The sequence below is a fragment of the Falco cherrug genome, chromosome Z (genome assembly GCF_023634085.1).
Source record: "Falco cherrug isolate bFalChe1 chromosome Z, bFalChe1.pri, whole genome shotgun sequence".
NCBI lineage: Eukaryota > Metazoa > Chordata > Aves > Falconiformes > Falconidae > Falco > Falco cherrug.
In genome coordinates, this window is record NC_073720.1 from 36827654 (window position 1) to 36847377 (window position 19724).

The window sequence follows — 19724 nt, forward strand, 5'->3', positions numbered from 1 at the left end:
ACACCGTTGTGCATAAACCCAGTGTGCTTTTAAAAAGCACTTCCCAAGTTCAACAAATGGCCAAGTTTACTGTTTCTTGGGTTTCTGAACAACAGACAGAAAGCCCAGCTGGGTGACTTGAAAAGATGTGTCAGCTGTGAAGTGTGGGTGGAAGTGTAAGTGTTACCTGTTCATAATCTGATGTGTGGGAAAGGGGTTTCCTTTCCTAGCAACTCATCTTCTATCATTTCTCCATGCCTGGCAGATGAATGATCCAGCTAGACTTAGTGATTCTGTACATACGATAGTGAAACCTAGTCCCTGTTATTGATGGAACACCATTAAAGCATCTTTTACAGCTCTCATCTTTCATGACTAGAGTAAGCACAGGTTCCATGGATGATGCAGCTTCCAAAAGAAGTTTTAAAGTGAAATCAACACTAAAACCCCTCTATGGATGTTCACATGAGTTCACTGTGAATCCAGACTTGCTACAGAAAATTGGTCTAAAAACATTTGGGGGGGTGGAGGTGGGGGGGTGCAGGAGAGGGAGGGACCAGCTGGGTTTCAGCCTATAAATAAAAATTTCCACATGATCTTTACATCCTTTTCTGATCTTTATAAATGGTTTAGTTTTTACAGATGGAAAGTTACTGTGAGCTACACAAGCTGCTTATGTTTGTAGGCAAATGGCATGTTTAGTTCCTTGATGGAAAGAAACAGATCAAGCATCCATGACTCGTACTTCTGGTGCTGAATGTGATCAGCAACAGAAAACTTGCTTAGCATGTGCTGTCATCTAATTGAAAGGGAATGAAGCTACCATTCACTTAAATCAAACATCTCATCATTTCCATGACAAACAGAATTGGGAATGATAGGCAATGCAATCGATTTTTAAAATAGCATTATGGTTAGTGAAGAACTAAATCCCTGCAGTTGACAGCATAGACTGATCCTCTTGAGCTCTGAACTCTTACACATTTGGAGCTTTACCTAAATATACCACAGGATTTGGCAGGGTTATAACCATATCTAATCAGGGCTTGATCCAGGCTGTAGCAGACATTAAATTTTTTTCCAGCGACTGCTGTGGACACTGGATTTGGCTTCTGTGCTGTATAAATTTGCTCTTTCACCCAAGCTGTACATGGTATTTCCTGATATCATGTACCTTTGTCACATATGAAGAGGGTCAATCAGAATGCCATGGTATCCTTCAGAGAGAATTTATTTTATTTTGTGGTCATACTGATTCAGATGTTAGTTTAATACTTTCTCTAGTGCCTTACCTAAAGTGAGGCAAAGCACACCTTTAGTAGTTGCCCAAAGCTGCTTAGACTGCCCCTCTGAAATCATTATATTGCAGCACGGCAAATAATGCAGTAGGTGGGGGGGGGGGGGGGGGATGGGTGTGGGGGGGGGGGTGTGGGGTGTGGGTGTGGGGGGGGTGGGGGTGGGTGTGTGGGGGTGGGGGCAGTGTGGGGGGGGGGGGTGTGTGTGCGGGTGTTAGTGTGGTTGTGTGGGTGGGTGTGGGGGGGGGGTGGGGGGGGGGGGTGTTTGGGGGGGGGTGTGGGGAGGGGGGGGTGTGGAGGGGGTGATGTCCCTGAGATGTTTTCTTCTGTAGTGTTGCTCATCACTTCAGTCTCCCAACCTGTTTGTTACCAGAGCCTCCACGACCTCTTCCTTACCTAGAAGACTTTACAGCAGTGGTTTCCAGTGCTGGGACCAACACTCATTCAGTGCTGACCTCTCCTTCAGGAACAAAAATGACCATCAGTCCAGGAAGCTCTGCTCTCATAGGTAAGTCAAGTGGTTTAAGATTTTTTATTATTATTAAAAGGAGTTTAGAATTAGAATACAGTTAAGCATCCAGTTATCCATTGCAGTTAAGCTTCCAATTATCCAGCCATGAAGCACTGAGACAAAACACATCAAACCATCAATGCATTGTCAGTCATAATCGCTGCCAACTTGTTCTCAGAACTCAGAAACTCATTTTAAAAAAGGAAGTCCTTTTATTAGTAAAATGCCCCAAAGCATGTGGAATAAGGGCTCCATTGCACCACACTGTGCAGCACCCTGTAAGAAGCAGTCCCTGTTCTAGAGGCTGCCAATCTCATTCAAAGCAAGACATGGCAAACTCATGTGCCAGTTGATCTAAAAGAAGAAACACTTGTGGTTCTGTTTTTCTTTTTATTCTGCATTTCGATACTAATCCTTCCATATGTCTGCTATTCATATTGTATATCCTACTTCTTCAGAGCCTTTCCTAGAGTTTTGCCTCTATCCCTCTAGACATGTTTTTCTCTTGCAAGCTCCCTGCTTCATTGTCTTCATTTTATATGTCTTTGGTATATCATACAACCAGTATCTGTGGAAAGCCATATCAGGAAACTATCCTTAATGAAATGCTTTTCTTCTTTTCATCCTTATCTCCCTTCCATATCTCTTTCTCCTCTTTACACTGCAAGTTCTGTTAGATGCTGTAAACTCATTTCAAGTCTGTGGGTGTGATTTTTTTGCAAAGAGAATCTCATCCTTTCCTAAAGCTCAGGGTATGTTTATTTTAAAATTTTATTTCTTACGCTGATCTTGAGCCTCTACAAACTGTCAGGCTCAGATAGGCAAACAGCTTCTCTGATGGCCTTGTTACTGCATACAGTGAAATCTTGTCAAGTCCTGCAGTTTCAGAGCAATCTTTTTTCTTTTCAAGAGCTAGGCATCTGAAACTTTTAGCAAAGGGTCTGTAGCTGGCCTGAGCATTTATAGCTCTGGTCTCTGTACCTTCCAAAACACTCTTTGCTTACATTTAGTAGCAATTTTAAGATTTTATTTTCACAGTGGAGGCTTTCTATTTATGTTTTCAGTTTTGTATGGTTTACTTTTCCCCAGTGCTGACATCTGCATACGTTTGCAATGGCTTTTAGCTTGCAGCTCTGGATTACGTTTCTGCTTGCACAAAAACTGCAATGAAGTAGTCCTTAGTGGGGGGAATACCTGAAGGTATTTATTAGCATTTAATAAATCATTTTGAGCATGGTTTTATTGTACTCACTGTTGTAAGACTAGGTCACACTCTGTTTCATCCATTTCCTCTCAGGTTTCTGGAAAGAGATCTTAAGTAGTTGTAGGGATTTTTTTATTGTTTGAAACCAGTAATTGAACCACAAAGAGTGTTCTGCACTGCCTGTGCACAACCACTTCTAAATTAATTTCATTTGGCTGTGTCACCCTGTACCCTGCGATTCTCCTGCATGGGCAAGGAAACTCCATGAATGTTAATGGCAAAACAGCAAACCAGTTTCATTCTTGAGGCAATTCCCTCAACTTCACTGGAGTTTTACTGACTTGGATTTGAGGTCTGTTATTATTAAAACCTAAGGAACCCTCCTGAGAATTTTTCTGCAATTAAAAATCAGCATGGAATGGGCTATCCAATCAATTAGAAAACTACAGTCCAGTGTGCTGCATCATGTTGCATCACTCAGACAAAAACACAAAGCATTCAGCTTCCATGTATGTTACTTAAATACATTGCCTGTGGTTGTACCAATGCATTTGAATTCATCCATAAGGAGAATAATCATTACTGGGGAAAAAAAAAAAGAAGGACTCATCTCTCAGATTTATTTTTTTTTTGTATCTACATCTAGTTTACTCTTTAGGTTAATATCAGCATGGATTACAATCAAAGACTATATTTACTCCCAAATTTAGTCTTCTCACAGTCTTCCAGTGCAGTAGCTAAGTTTATCATGGACTACAGTGACACCTTCATAACTAACCTTTGCTTGAAATGTTGCTACACTGGAAAGAAAATCTGCATATGATTCTAAGCACCAGCTGCAAACACCAATGTGTGAACAATTTCTGAACTTGTATGTCTGTGACCCATGTCTGTATAGTCTGTCCACAACATCCCCTACAAGCTGTCCACTAATTCTTTCTATTCTGCCACCCAGCCAATTGACTTTAATCCTGTTAAGTCTTTCAGCATTGACTGTGTTGGGGTGTTTGCTCTACATGCTCTGGATTCCCCATGTAAGAACTTTAGGTATATAAATTACTATGTATAAAGTCCCGTGTCTGTTTTACTGCTGACAGACACCAGTATCTCTTGGGACTCAGAAGGCATTGAATTAGACTTGGTATTTGGAAATCTAAGCATATGAGGTTTTGTTGAGTGGAGAAGGAAAATAGGACATCTCCAGAGAATGAAATGTCAAGAAAAGGAGTGGTAAGCAAGCTTTCGGGAAACTTTATATTTTAAAGGAGTTAAAAGAAACCAAAGGTGAAAAATTATGTTAGAAACCTGGATAAACTCAGGTATGGGTTTGCCAGGGTTTAAGAAAAATGAGAATCAAAACTTCATTAAACACTGGATTTGTACCTTGAAAAAAACCAGAGCGTATTAGCAGAGCAACAGAAGATTAAATTTGCAAATAAGAACTTGTTTAGAAACTAACAACTGTATAATAGATAACAACAATTAACAAGCTGAATTGAAAGGGGAGAACTTGAGCCTCCAGTTTATCCTACATGCTATGCACTTTCTTTTACAAGTGGAATTATGCAATGCTTCCACCATAATTTCAACCATTTGAAACAAAGAACTTGCTCTCTGGAGTCAGTTCCTGTCTGTTTCTTCCACATAATTTTCAGGGGATTTGCAGAGGTTGAAGGTCAGGGTCATAACACATATCTGGTTTAGAGGTCTTCCTATTCAGCAGTCATTTGTGTGCCTTCACTCTAGAAGTAGAGGAAAAGATCTGTCACAGACCCATGCTCTGCCCAATGGAGTCAGCAACCTGCCCATCAAGATCTAATGTAAAACATCTTTTTGCATGAGCTTACAGAAACATCTTTGTCTTATGTATTTCTTACTTTTACTTCTAAAGGGTGGAGATTTCAGGTAGCTTTCTAGGCTCAACATGTCATCCAGTTAGAGAGCATGATGTAGAGAGTGGCTTGCACATATTGATGCTTACCCTGCTCCTCCACAACTGTTGGAAGTATGTGTAGAGTACTGCAGTCCTCCCCAGCCCTCAAACAAACGTTGACAGGTTATGTAGTAGACATTTCTATATTATCTACACATCACACATCTGAAGGACAGGACCTCCTGCAAAGCAGAAGCTGAATACCTATGAGTTTTGGGGTATTTCTGAGTTTTACAGTAGCACAGACTGACAATCAGTAATGAGCAACAGGTTGTCATGCACTTTCTGATGTCCTTGGTTCCTGGCAGGCACACAAGAAGACTTTGTATCACACATAATACAGAATACAGTGAATTTCTAGAGTGACACCAATTTATATTTCTTTAGAAAGCTTTCATGTTAGAACTTAGTCTTATTAAGGTTTCTTTCTTTGAGACTAAATTTTGAATAGTTTTCCTGAATGTTGGTAATGAAAGTATTATGAGAAAGTCTGCACTTGTCCTCAGAAAGAAATTTTGTTTGTCACCTGGTAAGAACTTTTGTTTTTTAACAACATTCATGACCATTTGACTTTTCTTAAGTCCTGATTACTTTGAGGAATTATCTTTTTGAATTAAAGGAACATCTTAAGTTCATCTATTTTCAGTAGAGTTTCTTTATCTATGCTACAAGTATAATTGTATCTTGAGCTTTGTAAGTGTTAATTTTGGCAAAACTGCATGGTGTTTCTGACTTCTAACAGTCCTGCAGAAAAGTCTTTGGACCTATCAGGAATACTTATTTTCATTTCAGTTTAAGCTTGTTGTTTCCCATATTTGAAGACATTTCAGTAAGAAAGTCTAAAGGTCCTAGTGGGGATGCACTACAATTTCTCAAATTTATTGTGACCTCATTGGAAACCTCAGCAGCCTTGTCAAAGGATACAAAATGTGATATAAAAATGTCTCCTTATCTTAGCACAGAAGAATAATGTATTTATTGTAGATATGTGGCATAGTGAAAGCTGAAGCTTTAATGACTTTTACTTATATATATTAATTACATTTAAGTGAGGGTTCTTGCAGGAGCATTGGAAGAAATGTCAGAAATGAATACTTCTAGGAATATAGAAATGTAGACAAACCTGTAAAATGTCATAGTGAAGGAAAAAAGGTTGAAGAAGAATCTACTATACCTGTAACAGCACAGTGTTTCTTGGCATCTGTTGCTTTTTCCAATATTTTGTTGCAGATGAACCCTTGGAGTCACACAGAAAATGTCTGTGAACACATTTCCCCAAAGTTTCAGGTTCATGTCCCACATGTTTTTTCAGAAATCCTCACCATGGGTGAGGATTTCTGAAAATATAATGTACACTTGAGAATACATATATTGAAGGAAGGGGTATTGTTGCATTGCACTTTGTATATAATTAAATAAAGGTTTTGGATTGTATTTATGAGGCATCCAGAGGAAGGAATGCATCTCTATTTTGGAATGCAGCACAAGCTCACAAATTTGAAGAGAAATGGGAGCATAAACAGTTAAGATAACTAGGACTGAAACAAAAAAAAATATCTAGCTCTTGCTTGGCACACTGCAACACTTAAGCAATGTCTTTAAAAAGGGAAGGCATCTAAGAAGGAATAAATGTTGAGATAATGGTAGATGTTGTGTATAGCTGCAATGTATATTTTTAAGGCTAACTGTATCCTGATGAAATGTTCATATTTTGGCTAAAAAGAAAAAAAAATACCAGCAATATTTTTTGATTGAAAGAGGAGATACCATCTTGGCCTTTGTTCTGTTTTTATTCTTTGGATGAAATGAACACAATGCATATCCTGAAGCATAGTGGTCATTCTAGGGAATGTGAAATGGAAGTAAACCTATGGGGAAAAGCCTAGGCAATTATTTGGAATCTGGTTCCCATGCCTTTTATCTCTCCATATATGTATATTCTCCAGTTTGTTTGCTGGGAACCTATTGTCATTCCCAACTTAGGACTCTGAATTTGCACTTTTCCAGGCTACGCTACATCTATCCAATTTTGTGTATTTAGCAGAAAAAAGTCCTGATTTTTAGGAGATACTGAAAATAACCATAATGTTACATGAGAAAATGTACTTTTTTTATGACCAGAAAAGTATAGCTCTATATTTATTGTGTTCTGCCTGTTGACTTCCATATCATATTTATTCATTTCACAAATCAGAACATGATTTTACTAACTGCCAGCATAGCAAACACAGCTCTAGAAGACAGATTTCTTTGGTTTTGTACATTACCACCAATGACCACAGAGTTAGAACAGCTTAGGTGCCAAATTCACTGCTATTTCAGAAGATGAAAAGCTAGACTAAAAATTCCTCTTCTGCAATCACCAATATTACTTAGCGATAAAGCTGTTTTTAAAACAAAGTAATAACAGAAAGCTTAAACTTATAAGTGGCAAAGGATTCCCCTTACCAAAACCAGTATTTCCCTCTCATGTTTCTTTTACTGCTAATAGTATACCCCATTAACTTTCCAGTAGAGTCACTTAGATGCCCAGAAGAAGCCCCAGAAAACAGAATGGAAAGATATGGCAGCCACCTTGCTTGCAATGGCCAGCCTTTTGAGTATGAATAAATTACTTATTCCGAAAGGGCCAACTGCATTAGAGCTAAGGTGCAAAGTTCAGGAGGGTTTTCAGTCTAGTTTTTTGTTGGGTTTTTTTCTTCAGAGGGGACCTCTTCAAGTCTGTGGCTGGTATTTGCCTACCTGCAGATTTAACAGTTATCTAGATGTCACACTGAACAGAAAAATTAACATGGAACTTTTTGAATGTTCTGGGGTGCATTATAGTCAGTCAAATTCTGTGCTGCTGACTACTTTAGGAGAAGAAACAAACTGATGGCATGATCAGAACCAAACTCTTTCAGCAGAGCAAGAGAAGTTAGTGGTGCAATTGTTTCCTATGTATTTTGCTTTTGTGCCAAAACATTTTAGCATGGGACTGATACTTGATCATAATCAGTGTGAAAAGCAGTAAATAATCCAGATGAACCCAACTGATCTCACCAGTACAAATTTCTTGCAATGGTTGGTGATATACTCAAGAGCAAGAGTATATCTTCTTGAAATGTAAGTTTTCCTTTACTCCCTTTTGCCCCTCCTCTCCCTACCATGAGCCTGCTCTAAATTTTTCTAGGTTTTGGAAATTACTACTTCATTAAAATTGGAAGCAGAAATGCAAAATACAAAATAATTTACAGTCTGCACAGAGTCAGCAAACAAAAGAACTCATAAGTAGTTGTGATTAAACCAGTATCTGTTGTCCCCTAAGAAAAAAGACAGCTGCAGAAGTTGTGCAGTAGGAGTTAGTTAAAATCATGGCTGTCTGAGAACTTACTTTTCACAACATCATTTTTTATCTCCTCATTCTCCATAGTAAGTTTACTATCGTGTTTGAAAAGTAGTTCTAATTCTAAAGAATGTTTTTTAGCAACTTTATTTTATACCAGAAATACTTCCACGCTGATGAGGATAAAGCACCAGGTGCGTTCATGCAGTAATCTGTCCTGTTAATTGTATTTTCCAATTACTTCCATTTTTGTCTTGGTGTAAATTCTGCCTTGTCACACTGTTTAGGAAAATTTTCAGGTAAGTGACTTTTCTATAAAGATGAGCATTAATTTCAAGAGTATGCCATGATCATTGAAATTAATTCCCCAAACAGGCTCTATCACATTGATTGCATTCTAAATATTGTATAAAGTTCATACAGGATTGCAGAATCTTCCTTCTACATCAGACTACAGCATAACATTTTATTGAAATGTGTGGCTTTTCATTTGCATATGCATACTGTGTACATTTCAGTGTATACGGTATGTGATGATACCTCTGCTTGGTCAAACATTTTGACCACCCTGATACAGTGTTTGTTCTTCAGGCAATCATCCACTAGTCCTGCTGCTGCCAAGCTCTCAAAGCAAAGTCAAAAGAGCAAGGTCCTCTAGGCAATCTCCCGCCTTGGGTTTTTTTCCTGCCTGCTGTCTGGTGCCATGAATGAGCTAATCTGATCTACAGCAGTGGTCCAAAATGCTGCCACATAACATAGTATCACTGGTCTCTGGGGAAACATCAGTTTTAATTTTGGGTTTGTGGTAAGAGTTGTAGCCCTTGAACTTGTGTCTCTAAGCTTTTCCAAAATCGCTGACCTAGATCCTGTTCTAATGTAGATATAAATGATGCAGAGATCCACCGAGGCAAGTTCTGGTGAATAACCAGGGGTATAAAATTTGCCACAGGTATCCCAGTCTGAAGACCTGTCCGTCTGCTCCTTCACATAAAAGATCTAGCCTCTTGCACAACTTATGTTTTGCTCTAGAGTAAGTGTTAAGGGAGTTTCCAAACACTGTGGGATTTCTGACCTGTCAACTAAAGGACTTATCCATTCTAAGTTTTGAAGCACCCTCTCCCTCCATGTTGGTTCTCAGAAGCTCTCCTGAAGGGCTAAAGCACTTCATTAATGCGACAGAAGTTACAGCCTCTCTGGAGCCAGCAGCACCAGCTTTCCTGCCTCTATCTGTCCTCTACCTCCTCTGAGAAACACTCTTTCAAGAGTTATTTTTCTCCTGTAAATGTACTTGTACACTTAACCTGGGGCTGTAGCAGTGGTGAGGCAAAAGTTTATACTGAAAGGTACTCCTTTTCCATTTTTGTCATGCACTGAATTAACCCACCAGGGTTAGCTCAGGAGATCATTTCAGCATGCTGTATCTATTCTCTTAGGCTTTGGTTTCATGATTTGCCATTGGTGATTGTTTTCAGCCCAATCCTTATTAATACAAAGGATTCTGGGTGTATAGGATTCTGATTGTCAGAATCATTTTATAGAAAACAGTATTACTACCAGGGGTTGAAAATTCCTTTGCTTTTTTAATGGGCCCACTCTGCAGTTGTATGTTTGGGAACAGTTTTTACAACCTCTGTGGGGCAGGGATTGGGCCTAACTCAATTTTCGTTGAATACAGTGTAAATTTACAATGCTATGTAAATGTTATCTGATAACAACATGTGCGGCATTGAGTAACCAGTTTAGGTGCTTTGAGAACTGTTTAAAAACCATGTCATATGTTCAGTCTAGTAGTTTTCAACTGTTCCTTTGGAGCCATAAATAGATATTTAAAATATCTTCCTTTCTTTAAAATGCTACTGTCATCAGCTGAATTGGCCTATTTCAAGAATCCCTTAATACATGGTTTTCCTGGACTAGCATAAAATCGTGTTCATTTGACCTCCTTTAACCTGTTACAAATAAAGGTTATTCTTGTATTAATATTCATTCTTTCTTTTGGGGATTTTCAGGATCACATTACCTTTTATAAGTTTTATTTCATTCAGTGTATGAAAGCACTGGGAAGTAATTTGCATAACACTCTGAGTTAAAAGTCTGTTTAAATTTACACTTTGTACTGTATTGAAAAATCTTCCCACATAAAACGATAGACTTGTCACTTAGTTTTGCCACTTCAGCAAAACAGGATTTATATACATATGATTTTCAGCCTTGAACTTACCTACCTTCGTTTGGTTTGATAGCATTTTAAAAAGTTGAATACATCTTGTCAAATTTTCTTCCTTATGTTAGATACAGGATGGAATGAAATTTAACTCTGTTAGGTTTAGCATGCATTTCTCATTTCAGTGACCTAAGGAGAAAATCAGGTATGGCAGGACGTGTCGGCAGCACATCTCAGTGCCAGTCTGAGCCCACCTACATAGCATCAACACAGTAGTACAGTGTGAACCCCAACATTGTAGTTCAGCACCAAGCTTCTGTCTACTAGGAGGCTGATCTGTGGCTTGTCTACATTTTGTTCCAAGCGTTTTGTTCTTCATTTCATCCTTAATCTTGCTTCTGTTTTGAAATTATACTTCAACTCTTTGAATGTAGAGATAGAATGGAAATACTCTCAGGTTTCAAAACCTGTGGCTCCATTATATTTGTCATTTTAATGCAGTGTATTGTGGTCTACAACACTTCTCTGTCCATTCAGTAAAATATAGAGAGAATCACAGAGTATTTTTTTAGCTTGCTTTATTTTAGTTTTAATATAATTAATAATTTTGCTGCCAAATCCTTTCTTTCCTCCTTTGCTAGGCATTTCAGATAGTAGTCCGCAATCTTCTTTCATCTCCCAGCTTTATGTTTTGCTAGGTACATGTCTGTGACTTGCAGAGGCAGGGACGTAGACCTGCCGGTTTGTAAGTCTAGCTGAAGTTTTCTGTGGGCTTTCTGTGCTACATTTATTGTACTTTGTGATGTCCTGAAACATATGCCTAACCAACTGGGATGCTTATTTTGTTTTCAAATTCAGCCTTTTCTAGTTGCTGTTGATCCAAAGTATTTTGAACTGACGGAGCACAAATATTTGCCTATTTTGCAAAGAATGATCACTGATGAATAGCAAGAGTGTAAAACTGAACTGCAGACATGTTGATGAACATTAATACCAATGGATCCAAACTGCATACACCACAGTGTGTGTTTGTCTCCAGTGTGGTTTGCTACCCAGACCTGTCTTTTAAATAGGAAGTAATTTCCAAAGATGAAAGCATTGGCCTAAGCCTAAGTAGGCAGGAGTTTGATTTCCAGCTCCACTGCTTGGCCTCAGGTAAGACAGCATGCACCTCCATGTGCCTTGGTTAGCTGTCAGGAGAATGGAAAAGGTGAGCTCACATCCCACGACACAGCAGCTTCAGGGCTGCAGTTGGAACGCTAAGTAGATTGTTTTGCTCAGACTGAAGGACTATTTTGTTTAAACAAATTTCAAAGAAACTGCCTCATCTTGACCTGAAGTCTTCGCTCAGATTCCATCTTCAATAAACATTAGAAATATTGCCTGGGATCAATCAGCAGGCCAGTAGTAAATTACAGAGCTATTTGTTAGACAAAAATGAATGCATGAAAATAATTCATATTTTAGGAATAGGTATTCTTTTTAAAGGCAATCCTGTAATTCTTTTTTACTTGTTTTACAAACTGTATTTAGTACTTGCAAAATCTGTTTATTTTCACCATTGCTTTCTATACAGTTCTGTTGATGTAAGGTATCAGGCTGCTAAAAAAAGGAATCCTAAAATCAACAGCATTTGCACCTGTTTTTTTTCTGTCATTCAAGTCTGCAAGTGAAAGAGTGACGCATGCTCCATGTATTTTGTTCTTTTAGCATTAGCACAGTACCCAGAGTCTTTGTGCAGTCATACAGAAAGTGCTGCAGAGGTATAATGGGCAACTGAATTCGGCCTGCACTGTGCATTTATTCTTTCCTCTCAAGAAATTATCACCATTGTTGTGAAACATTGGTCTTCCCTTTCCAAATATCCCTTTGTTATCCTTGGAATATTAACACTTTCCCTACTAAAAGATGTAATATTAATTAGATTTTTGTTTGTCTCTCCAAGTTTTGCATATCCGTGACTCATCCTATCTTTAATTAATTCAGAGTCACAGTAGGCTTTGGAAGGGAGGCTGAAGGCAGTGTTTAACTGCTTAAGGACTGAAGGAGGAGAGTTCTTTCATGCCAGAGCTTTCACTGCTCAGAAACAGTCCCCAAAAAATGTTCCCCCTTCACCCTCCTAAGGGCTCTGATGCACTAAGCCTCTGCAATAGCTGTGCTGTCTGGAAATAAAGTCAGTTTTTCCATCTCAGGTGTTATAGGGACAGGTGTTGATCTCCTGCAAGGATAAAGCAGTCAGTGTCCACAGGGTTGGGAGAAAATAGAGAATAGGTGTTGGTGATCTGCATTAAATGGTATTAAAATTATTCCTGGGAAATGAGAATGGGATATTAATGGAACATAGCTTTTATGCATCCATATGCATGGGTAATGTATAGGACATGTCACTCGTGAAATGCAATTAATAGGTGTTAGTATAAGTTTTATTGTTAAATGTTTAAAAAAGTAATTACTCTACTGGTAGAATGTGCCTGAGGAATAGTGTTTGGGGGCTTTTCCCCCATATTATTGATTACTGGCTGTTCCTTTAGCTGATATTTTATATATACATTTTGGAAGAAGAAGTAATACACAAGATAAGTAAAATAGTCAGGACTAGGAAGATTATATTGGTTTGCCTGACAATAAAACGTTTAAAGAAAAACAGGCATGAACTAGGATCACATGCATCCTGAAGTAAATCTCAGTTTCTCTGTGTTTAACATCAAACTGACCTTTCTGTTTCTTCATTTATCATGTGCAGACTGATTGCAAACAGAGTAAAACGAGCTCACAGCATGTCTTTGTCAGTTGTCATGGCTATATGCTGACCTGTGGAGATCCCTGGAATTATCTTAAAAGACAAGCAAGCTATAAAAAATTAGAATACTGTAGGAAAAAGCCATACAGCCACTTACTGTTAAGTTTGTCCATTTCCTGTATATTCCATTGTTTTCCAATGGTTTAAACTTCAGGAGCCTTAAACCTGTGAGGCTGAAATCTTTCTTGTCACTCATTCACTTGAGAATGAGTATCTTAGAAGTTGCATGAGTTGTTTTACAGTACCAGAGTAGGAAAAAACACGTCAGTACTCAGAACAAAAGGGATAATGTAAAATGAAGCATAGCAGGAATAAATAACAGAGCTTACAAGAATAGGAAAAAGGACTGAGTAGCAAAGAAAGCTGTGTCTTTGTGGTCAGGAAGCGAGCTCTGGGGAGAGAACTGCTGAGGGTAAAAATGCATTAGACCTTGCCAAGGAAATTAAAACAAATAAAAAAGACTCTTTAACCTTATAAATGAAAGTGGAAAAAAAGAAAGAGGGGAGACCACTGTGAGCAGTGTGCACTCTCTCATTCTGCCTTTTTCTCCCCTTTTTTCCTTTATTATTAAAATTTAGCTGCATTAACTAGTTCTTTATCAGTGAAACATTCTCATTGTAACTGCAGACTACTGTGTGTGGCTCTCACCTTCCGCAGGGGAGCCCTTGCTCTCTTCAATACCTGTTTCACACAGAGGGAAGCAGCCCCAAAGGGCAGCTTTATCCAGCCCACACCTTTCCCCGCTGTGGATGCAGGCAGAGCTTGTCAGCAACAGGGGACACGGTAAAGACCCTTGTAGCCACTGCACAAGTGAGAGGGCCAGTATTTATCTTGCTGAGTGGCAGAGGGTGTCATGGTTTAACCCTGGCCAGCCGCCAAGCCCCACACAGCTGCTCACTCACTCCCCCCTCACCCAGAGGGGTGGGGGGGAGAATCAGAAAAGAAAAACTCAAGGGTTGAGATAAGAACAATTCAATAGGTAAAGCAAAAGCAAAAGTGCACGCAAGCAAAGCAAGGAATTCATTCACCACTTCCCATTGGCTGGCCAATGTTCAGCCATCCCCAGGAGAGCCGGGCTCCATCACGCGTAATGGTTACTTTGGAAGACAAACACCATAATGCCAGATGTGCCCCCCTTCATTCTTCTTCCCCCAGTTTATATACTCAGCATGACATCAGATGGTATGGAATACCCCTTGGCCAGTTGGGGTCACCTGTCCTGGCTGTGTGCCCTCCCCGTTCCCCATGCCCCTCCAGCTCTCGGGCTGGCAGGGCCCAGGAAACTGAAAAGTCCTTGATTTAGTACGAACATCACCCAGCAACAACTAAAAACATCCATGTGCCATCCCCATTGTTTTCACACCAAATCCAAGACACAGCACAGCACCAGCTACTGAGAAGAAAATTAACTCTATCCCAGCTGAAACCAGGACAGATGGGTTCTCCCTAGTCCCTGGATCTACCTCTGAGCATGTAAACGGCTAGGATGTGCCCCAGGTCATCACTGGCTTTTTCCATCTTTTATGAGTTCTTCTGCTTTGTATGAGCAGGAAAGCTTCAGTTCCTGTGGGCAAGGCAGCATCCTCTGCATAGGAATAGTGTAATTGGAGGTATGATTAGTAGCAAAAGCAAAGACTACCATTGCCCAGTCCCTAGTGTTAGTTTAGGGGGGTGACCAAAGTCAAAATAAAAAGGGTAGCAAGGGTTCCTAAGCAAAGTAATGTGCTCTTCAAGTCTCTAGGATTTGGTCTTGATGATGGCTGGAAATCGAACTGTTCAGCTTTCCTGGGTAGGTTGATGAAAATTGTATTTTTATTCTTGCAGTGATAGGCACCTCAGTAAGGTGTAGAAAAAAAAATCTTAAAGAAAAAATGTATATTTAGATACAATCTTGATTGCAGCAACTCTTAAGTCATCTTACCTCTCTCACAGGAACAGTACTTGCTCAGTATACATTAGCAGAGGATCTCAGGCGGACAGAGAAGAATGAGAGGAAGAACAGTAACAAAAATGTCACATTGCAGTGTCTGTTCATTGTGTAATGCAGCTACAAAGGCATCATATTCACATCCTCATTTGTCTCAGTGAATAATAAATAATAATCAAATGACATGGAGATGACAATGAAGAAATACCAGCTGGTGGAATTATTTCTTAATCTTTGAACAGCCTTCCATCTTATAGTATTTTAAATCTTCCTTTTGTTACCCAATTCCTTTTGAACAGTGCCAGTGTGAATGTTATGTATGTTATATAGTATACTTCTTTCCGAAGGGCTTTTGTATACAATAAGTCATTCATTACACATACATACTAATATAAACAAAAGTGTAAAGCTGCAGTATAACAAACAATCAGTACAGACTGCATTTACAGAAACTTCAGCGAGACCTTTCATGTACCAGTGAGATGCATGCAAGTGAAGGAGTAGCTTAAGCCACAAGCAGTCCAAGTAATATGCCATGCCCTGCACTTAGCTTTTCTGACTCTCCACTCCTGTAATTTGTGTGGATGCATTGCACCACAGAAATTGCCCAACTCTTTCCTTTTTTGCCAGGAGACATGTAAGGCAACTTAGCTATCTTTCCCAGGATATACAAGTCTCACAAATCTTCTGCAATTCATCATGACTGGAAAAGTGTGCCACTGGTATAAGGACCACAGGAAATAGTATCTTACGGATACTCTCCTTCAGCTTAATAAGCAAAGAACTCTTTGAACCTACACCTCAGCAGCTGTGCTGATGATCCATAGGCGTACCCATACAATGCTTCTGAACAGCAGATACTTTTCCAGTTGCAATTTTTGGTTGGTTGTTGCTTGGAGAATTGCCTGTTGCTGTCACAAAAAAAATCTAAACCAGGGGTCCTCAAACTTTTTAACCAGGGGGCCAGCACGCGGATTAAGTGGAAGGCAGTCATCTGCGGCTGCTTGGTTTCCCCAACCCCGGGGGGGGGGGGGGGGGGGCGGTCTGTAAATACCGGGGGCCAGATTGAGGAGCCTGGGGGGCCATATCAGGCCCACAGGCCATAGTTTGAGGACCCCTGCTCTAAAGGCTCAGTTTTAGCTCTTTTTTTTTTCAACAGTTTTTTGCATAACAAGAATTTTGTGAAAACTGTCTAGAAAAAACTCTGATTTTTAATATGAAAAACAAAAGAAGAAGGTGGCCCTGTGGTTTAAATAAGAGATTTGGAGACCAAGTTCTGTTTGTATTGCTTGTTCAAGCATGCTCCTTGACCTTATACTAGGTGTGTAACCTCTCTAGCTCACTTTTCTCAATACTAAAATGAGGATGATCCAAAACAATGGGAATCTGAGAAGGCTTGATATAAATATTTCCAAACTGATCTGCAATTTTCATATGGCTGATTAACCAGCTTTTGGATAGATATTTTTTTCAGCTGATGAGAAGGTATTTATTACCACAGTATTTCCATTTTTCATTATGAGAAAATGGGATGGAATCAGCTTTTTCCCCTAATTTTGACCACTTCAAAGCAGTTTTCACTAGTTTCAGTACTCAACAGGTTTCTTTCATATCCCTGTGTTTTAGGTTGTGCTGTGGATGGTCATCCAACCCCGAACATCACCTGGCTTTACTCTGGCAAGCCTTTCAGCCTGCAGCATCGCCTCCTGGCAGCAGGCCGTATTCTTCAGATATTCAACATCAGTGATGCTCCTGATGGTGAATTCAGCTGCCTTGCTCAGAATGAGGCTGGCTCGCTCACACAAAAAACGTCCCTGGCTATACAAGGTAACCTTCCAGTTTCAGTCCATCTGCCCTGTGAAGCTCTTGCCATGGACTTCCTTGTACTGCCTTTCTCATCCTGGATTTCTTCCCTCTGAGGCCAGGACTATCATGCACAACAGGAAATAGATGGTCTGATGTTTTACCACTATGGATATAGATTTGCAGGACTACCAGGTACCTTACAGTGTCTTAGGTCTTACTTTACCAAAACAACACCTGACATTTCTGGCCTGCTGAGCATAAAACATACCTTACTGATTGAAGCTACACTTATACACTTGTTGAGTCTGGACAACTTTCCCGTCCAGAAATTCAAGACAGAGGTGTCACAGTTTGAACACCTGAAATTAGAAGCCTCTCTGTTAATCTGCTAAAGTCAGTGTTTCAGAGTCTCTTCTTGCTTGAAAAGCCTTCACTTCTAAAAAGGGTGCAGCTGTTACATATACCCAAGAAATAAGCTGAAGGTGGTATAGCCACAGAACAGAGCAGTGCAGATGAGATGGAACAGAATATGCACTTTTCGTTGCTCCGGTTGTCAGGAATGGACAGAAGAAGATGGACAAAATATGGACAGATGGAAAAAATGTAACTTTCCTTAAATTTTGTCATAAAATTTCAACTGTGTTGCAACGCCCCCATTCATCTTCAGAATGGATGATCTATATATCTGTCTGGCAAGAAACATACTGCTGTAAGATCGTAGATGCTGCTGGTAACTGCAGTTAACCACATCTTCACTGAAACACATCCCTTTAAAAATATAGGTGCAATGTTCTGTGTCACTGGAACTGGACTTAGCTTAACTGCTCCTCCATGTCATTCACTTTCTATGTCTGATGCTTCTAAGCATCAAAAAATTGGGTTTGTTACAGCAAAGACAGTCAGTGGCTTACCTCAGCTGGAATCCTGTTCCTTCTCTGCTCATTGAATGCTTCCTTGTAAACATAGCTAATTCCCCTTCACATGAGACACTGATTCCAAATATTTCATGCTGGAGAACACCTCTGACTCTTTCTTTTCTAAGGGTCTTCTTGCTGGCAGTTTTTAAGTGTTAACATGTCTCTCCTGTACTTTTTGGCAGAATACCAGTGGTCAGTGGACAAGCTAATGGCTTGTTCAGCTTCCTGTGGCCACAAAGGTGTGCAGATGCCCCAGCTGAGGTGCTTACTGGATGGGGATGAAGTCAACATATCCCACTGCAAAGAGAAGCCCAAGCCAGTCCTGCAGCCCATCGCATGCAACAGGAGGGACTGCCCTTCACGGTTCGTCTGTCTCATGTTCAAATGTCATACATGCTTTTAAGATGTGCTTAAAGAGTTCTTTGAACTGGACATCATACCATTGCAGCATCTCTGGTGCTTTTTGAGAAAAGTCATGGCTACAAGGGAATTTATGAGTGCTTAACCTTAACAGCTGGGAATTTGTAGCAAAATTTGTGGAAAACATTGATAGTACCTGGTAGAAAGAGACTTTACTCCTCCAGTAATTAGTTTAGAAAACAATAGAGAGGCTATTGCCTACTTTTTATTAGCAAAGTTCACAGCTTGAATTGTCTTGGGTGATTCCAGCCTCACTCTGTGTTGAATGCAAGTATCATGCCAGTTCTGAGCTCTGTATATAAGGGAGTTCCGTCACCCAGGAACTGAAGGGTCATATCTCTTTTGTGTTCCACATGGCTTCATACCAGTTTACACTAACAGTGTAACAGACAAGAAGCTAGGTTTAGCAGCTATTCTGGGGGTTTATTCTGAGTCCCTGTGTTGCCTGACCATCAAAATGGGCAGGACTGGAGCTGGAGCTGTGAATTCCCTTAGCAGAATGGAAATGTCTTTTGTAAAATGTGCACATCCCATCAGATCTAGTGCAGATGAAGAGGGATCAGACTGCTCCTTTTGGTGACTGCTGGCTTGTGGTTTCCTTAGGATTGTAACTCTTCGCCTGTGCAATCCCCTGTTTTTCCTTTACTGTTAAATACAGTGAAGCCACGGCAGCATGAAAGACTTCAGACTACACTTAGGTCTTCCTCTACTACTTCCTCCCCATTTAAAACCCTTTCCTCTTTGACACTCTTTGGTGCAGAGAAGAATACATCCTGAGTGCCTATCCACAGAATCAGTGCAGTTTTATACTCACTCCATGTTAAAAATTGCCCTACTGATGCAATTCAGTGGCTCCTTAGCTGAGATATGTAAACATGCTTTTCCATATTTTTCTGGTTTTTTACTCCTTCATCTGCCTTATTTCCACTGTGGACATGGTGTGTTTCAGTATACAAGCACTTAAAAGTAGTCAGGATCTCAAAAGGAAGTTAGTACAACTTCTGTCATTCAACAGTGATTTGGGACTTGTATTAAAAGAGTCTAAGCTGAGGTAAGGAGAGGTGCTAAGCAATCTGATGAGGAGTGGCCAGATTTACCACTCTTGCTGTGTCTTGGGTATATGGCAAGTTTCTGTTTAATTACCTTTTAAAATGTATTCCTACCCCTCTTTGCAAGCAAATGTTTTCTGAGTTGTCAGCTGAGTCATAAGAAGGAAACCAAAAGAGATTTGGTGATATATGAAACACACTCATTAGCAGCAGTTTTCCTTGGTGATGGCAATAAATTCTGTGGGAATGGTTTATGTCTTTTTATACCTTCCCTGAACTGTAACAGAACCCAGAATCCTCCCTCAGCTCCCAAGAAACTTCTGAGATGTGAGCTCGGAAATAAAACTTGATTGAAATGCAGAGCAGAGCTTTATGAGGGGTGCGGAAATCTCAG

The 19724-nt window shown here is 39.8% G+C and overlaps 1 protein-coding gene across 1 annotated transcript in view; it reads left to right on the forward strand.

Moving 5' to 3' along the window:
* ADAMTSL1 (ADAMTS like 1) overlaps window positions 1–19724 on the forward strand; it is a 190982-nt gene that overhangs the window by 161854 nt on the left and 9404 nt on the right. Inside the window, exons 23-25 of the mRNA XM_027807903.2 lie at window positions 1648–1782; window positions 16765–16965; window positions 18044–18224. Coding sequence (XP_027663704.1) covers window positions 1648–1782; window positions 16765–16965; window positions 18044–18224 — 517 coding nt within the window. The remainder of the gene's footprint in view (window positions 1–1647; window positions 1783–16764; window positions 16966–18043; window positions 18225–19724) is intronic.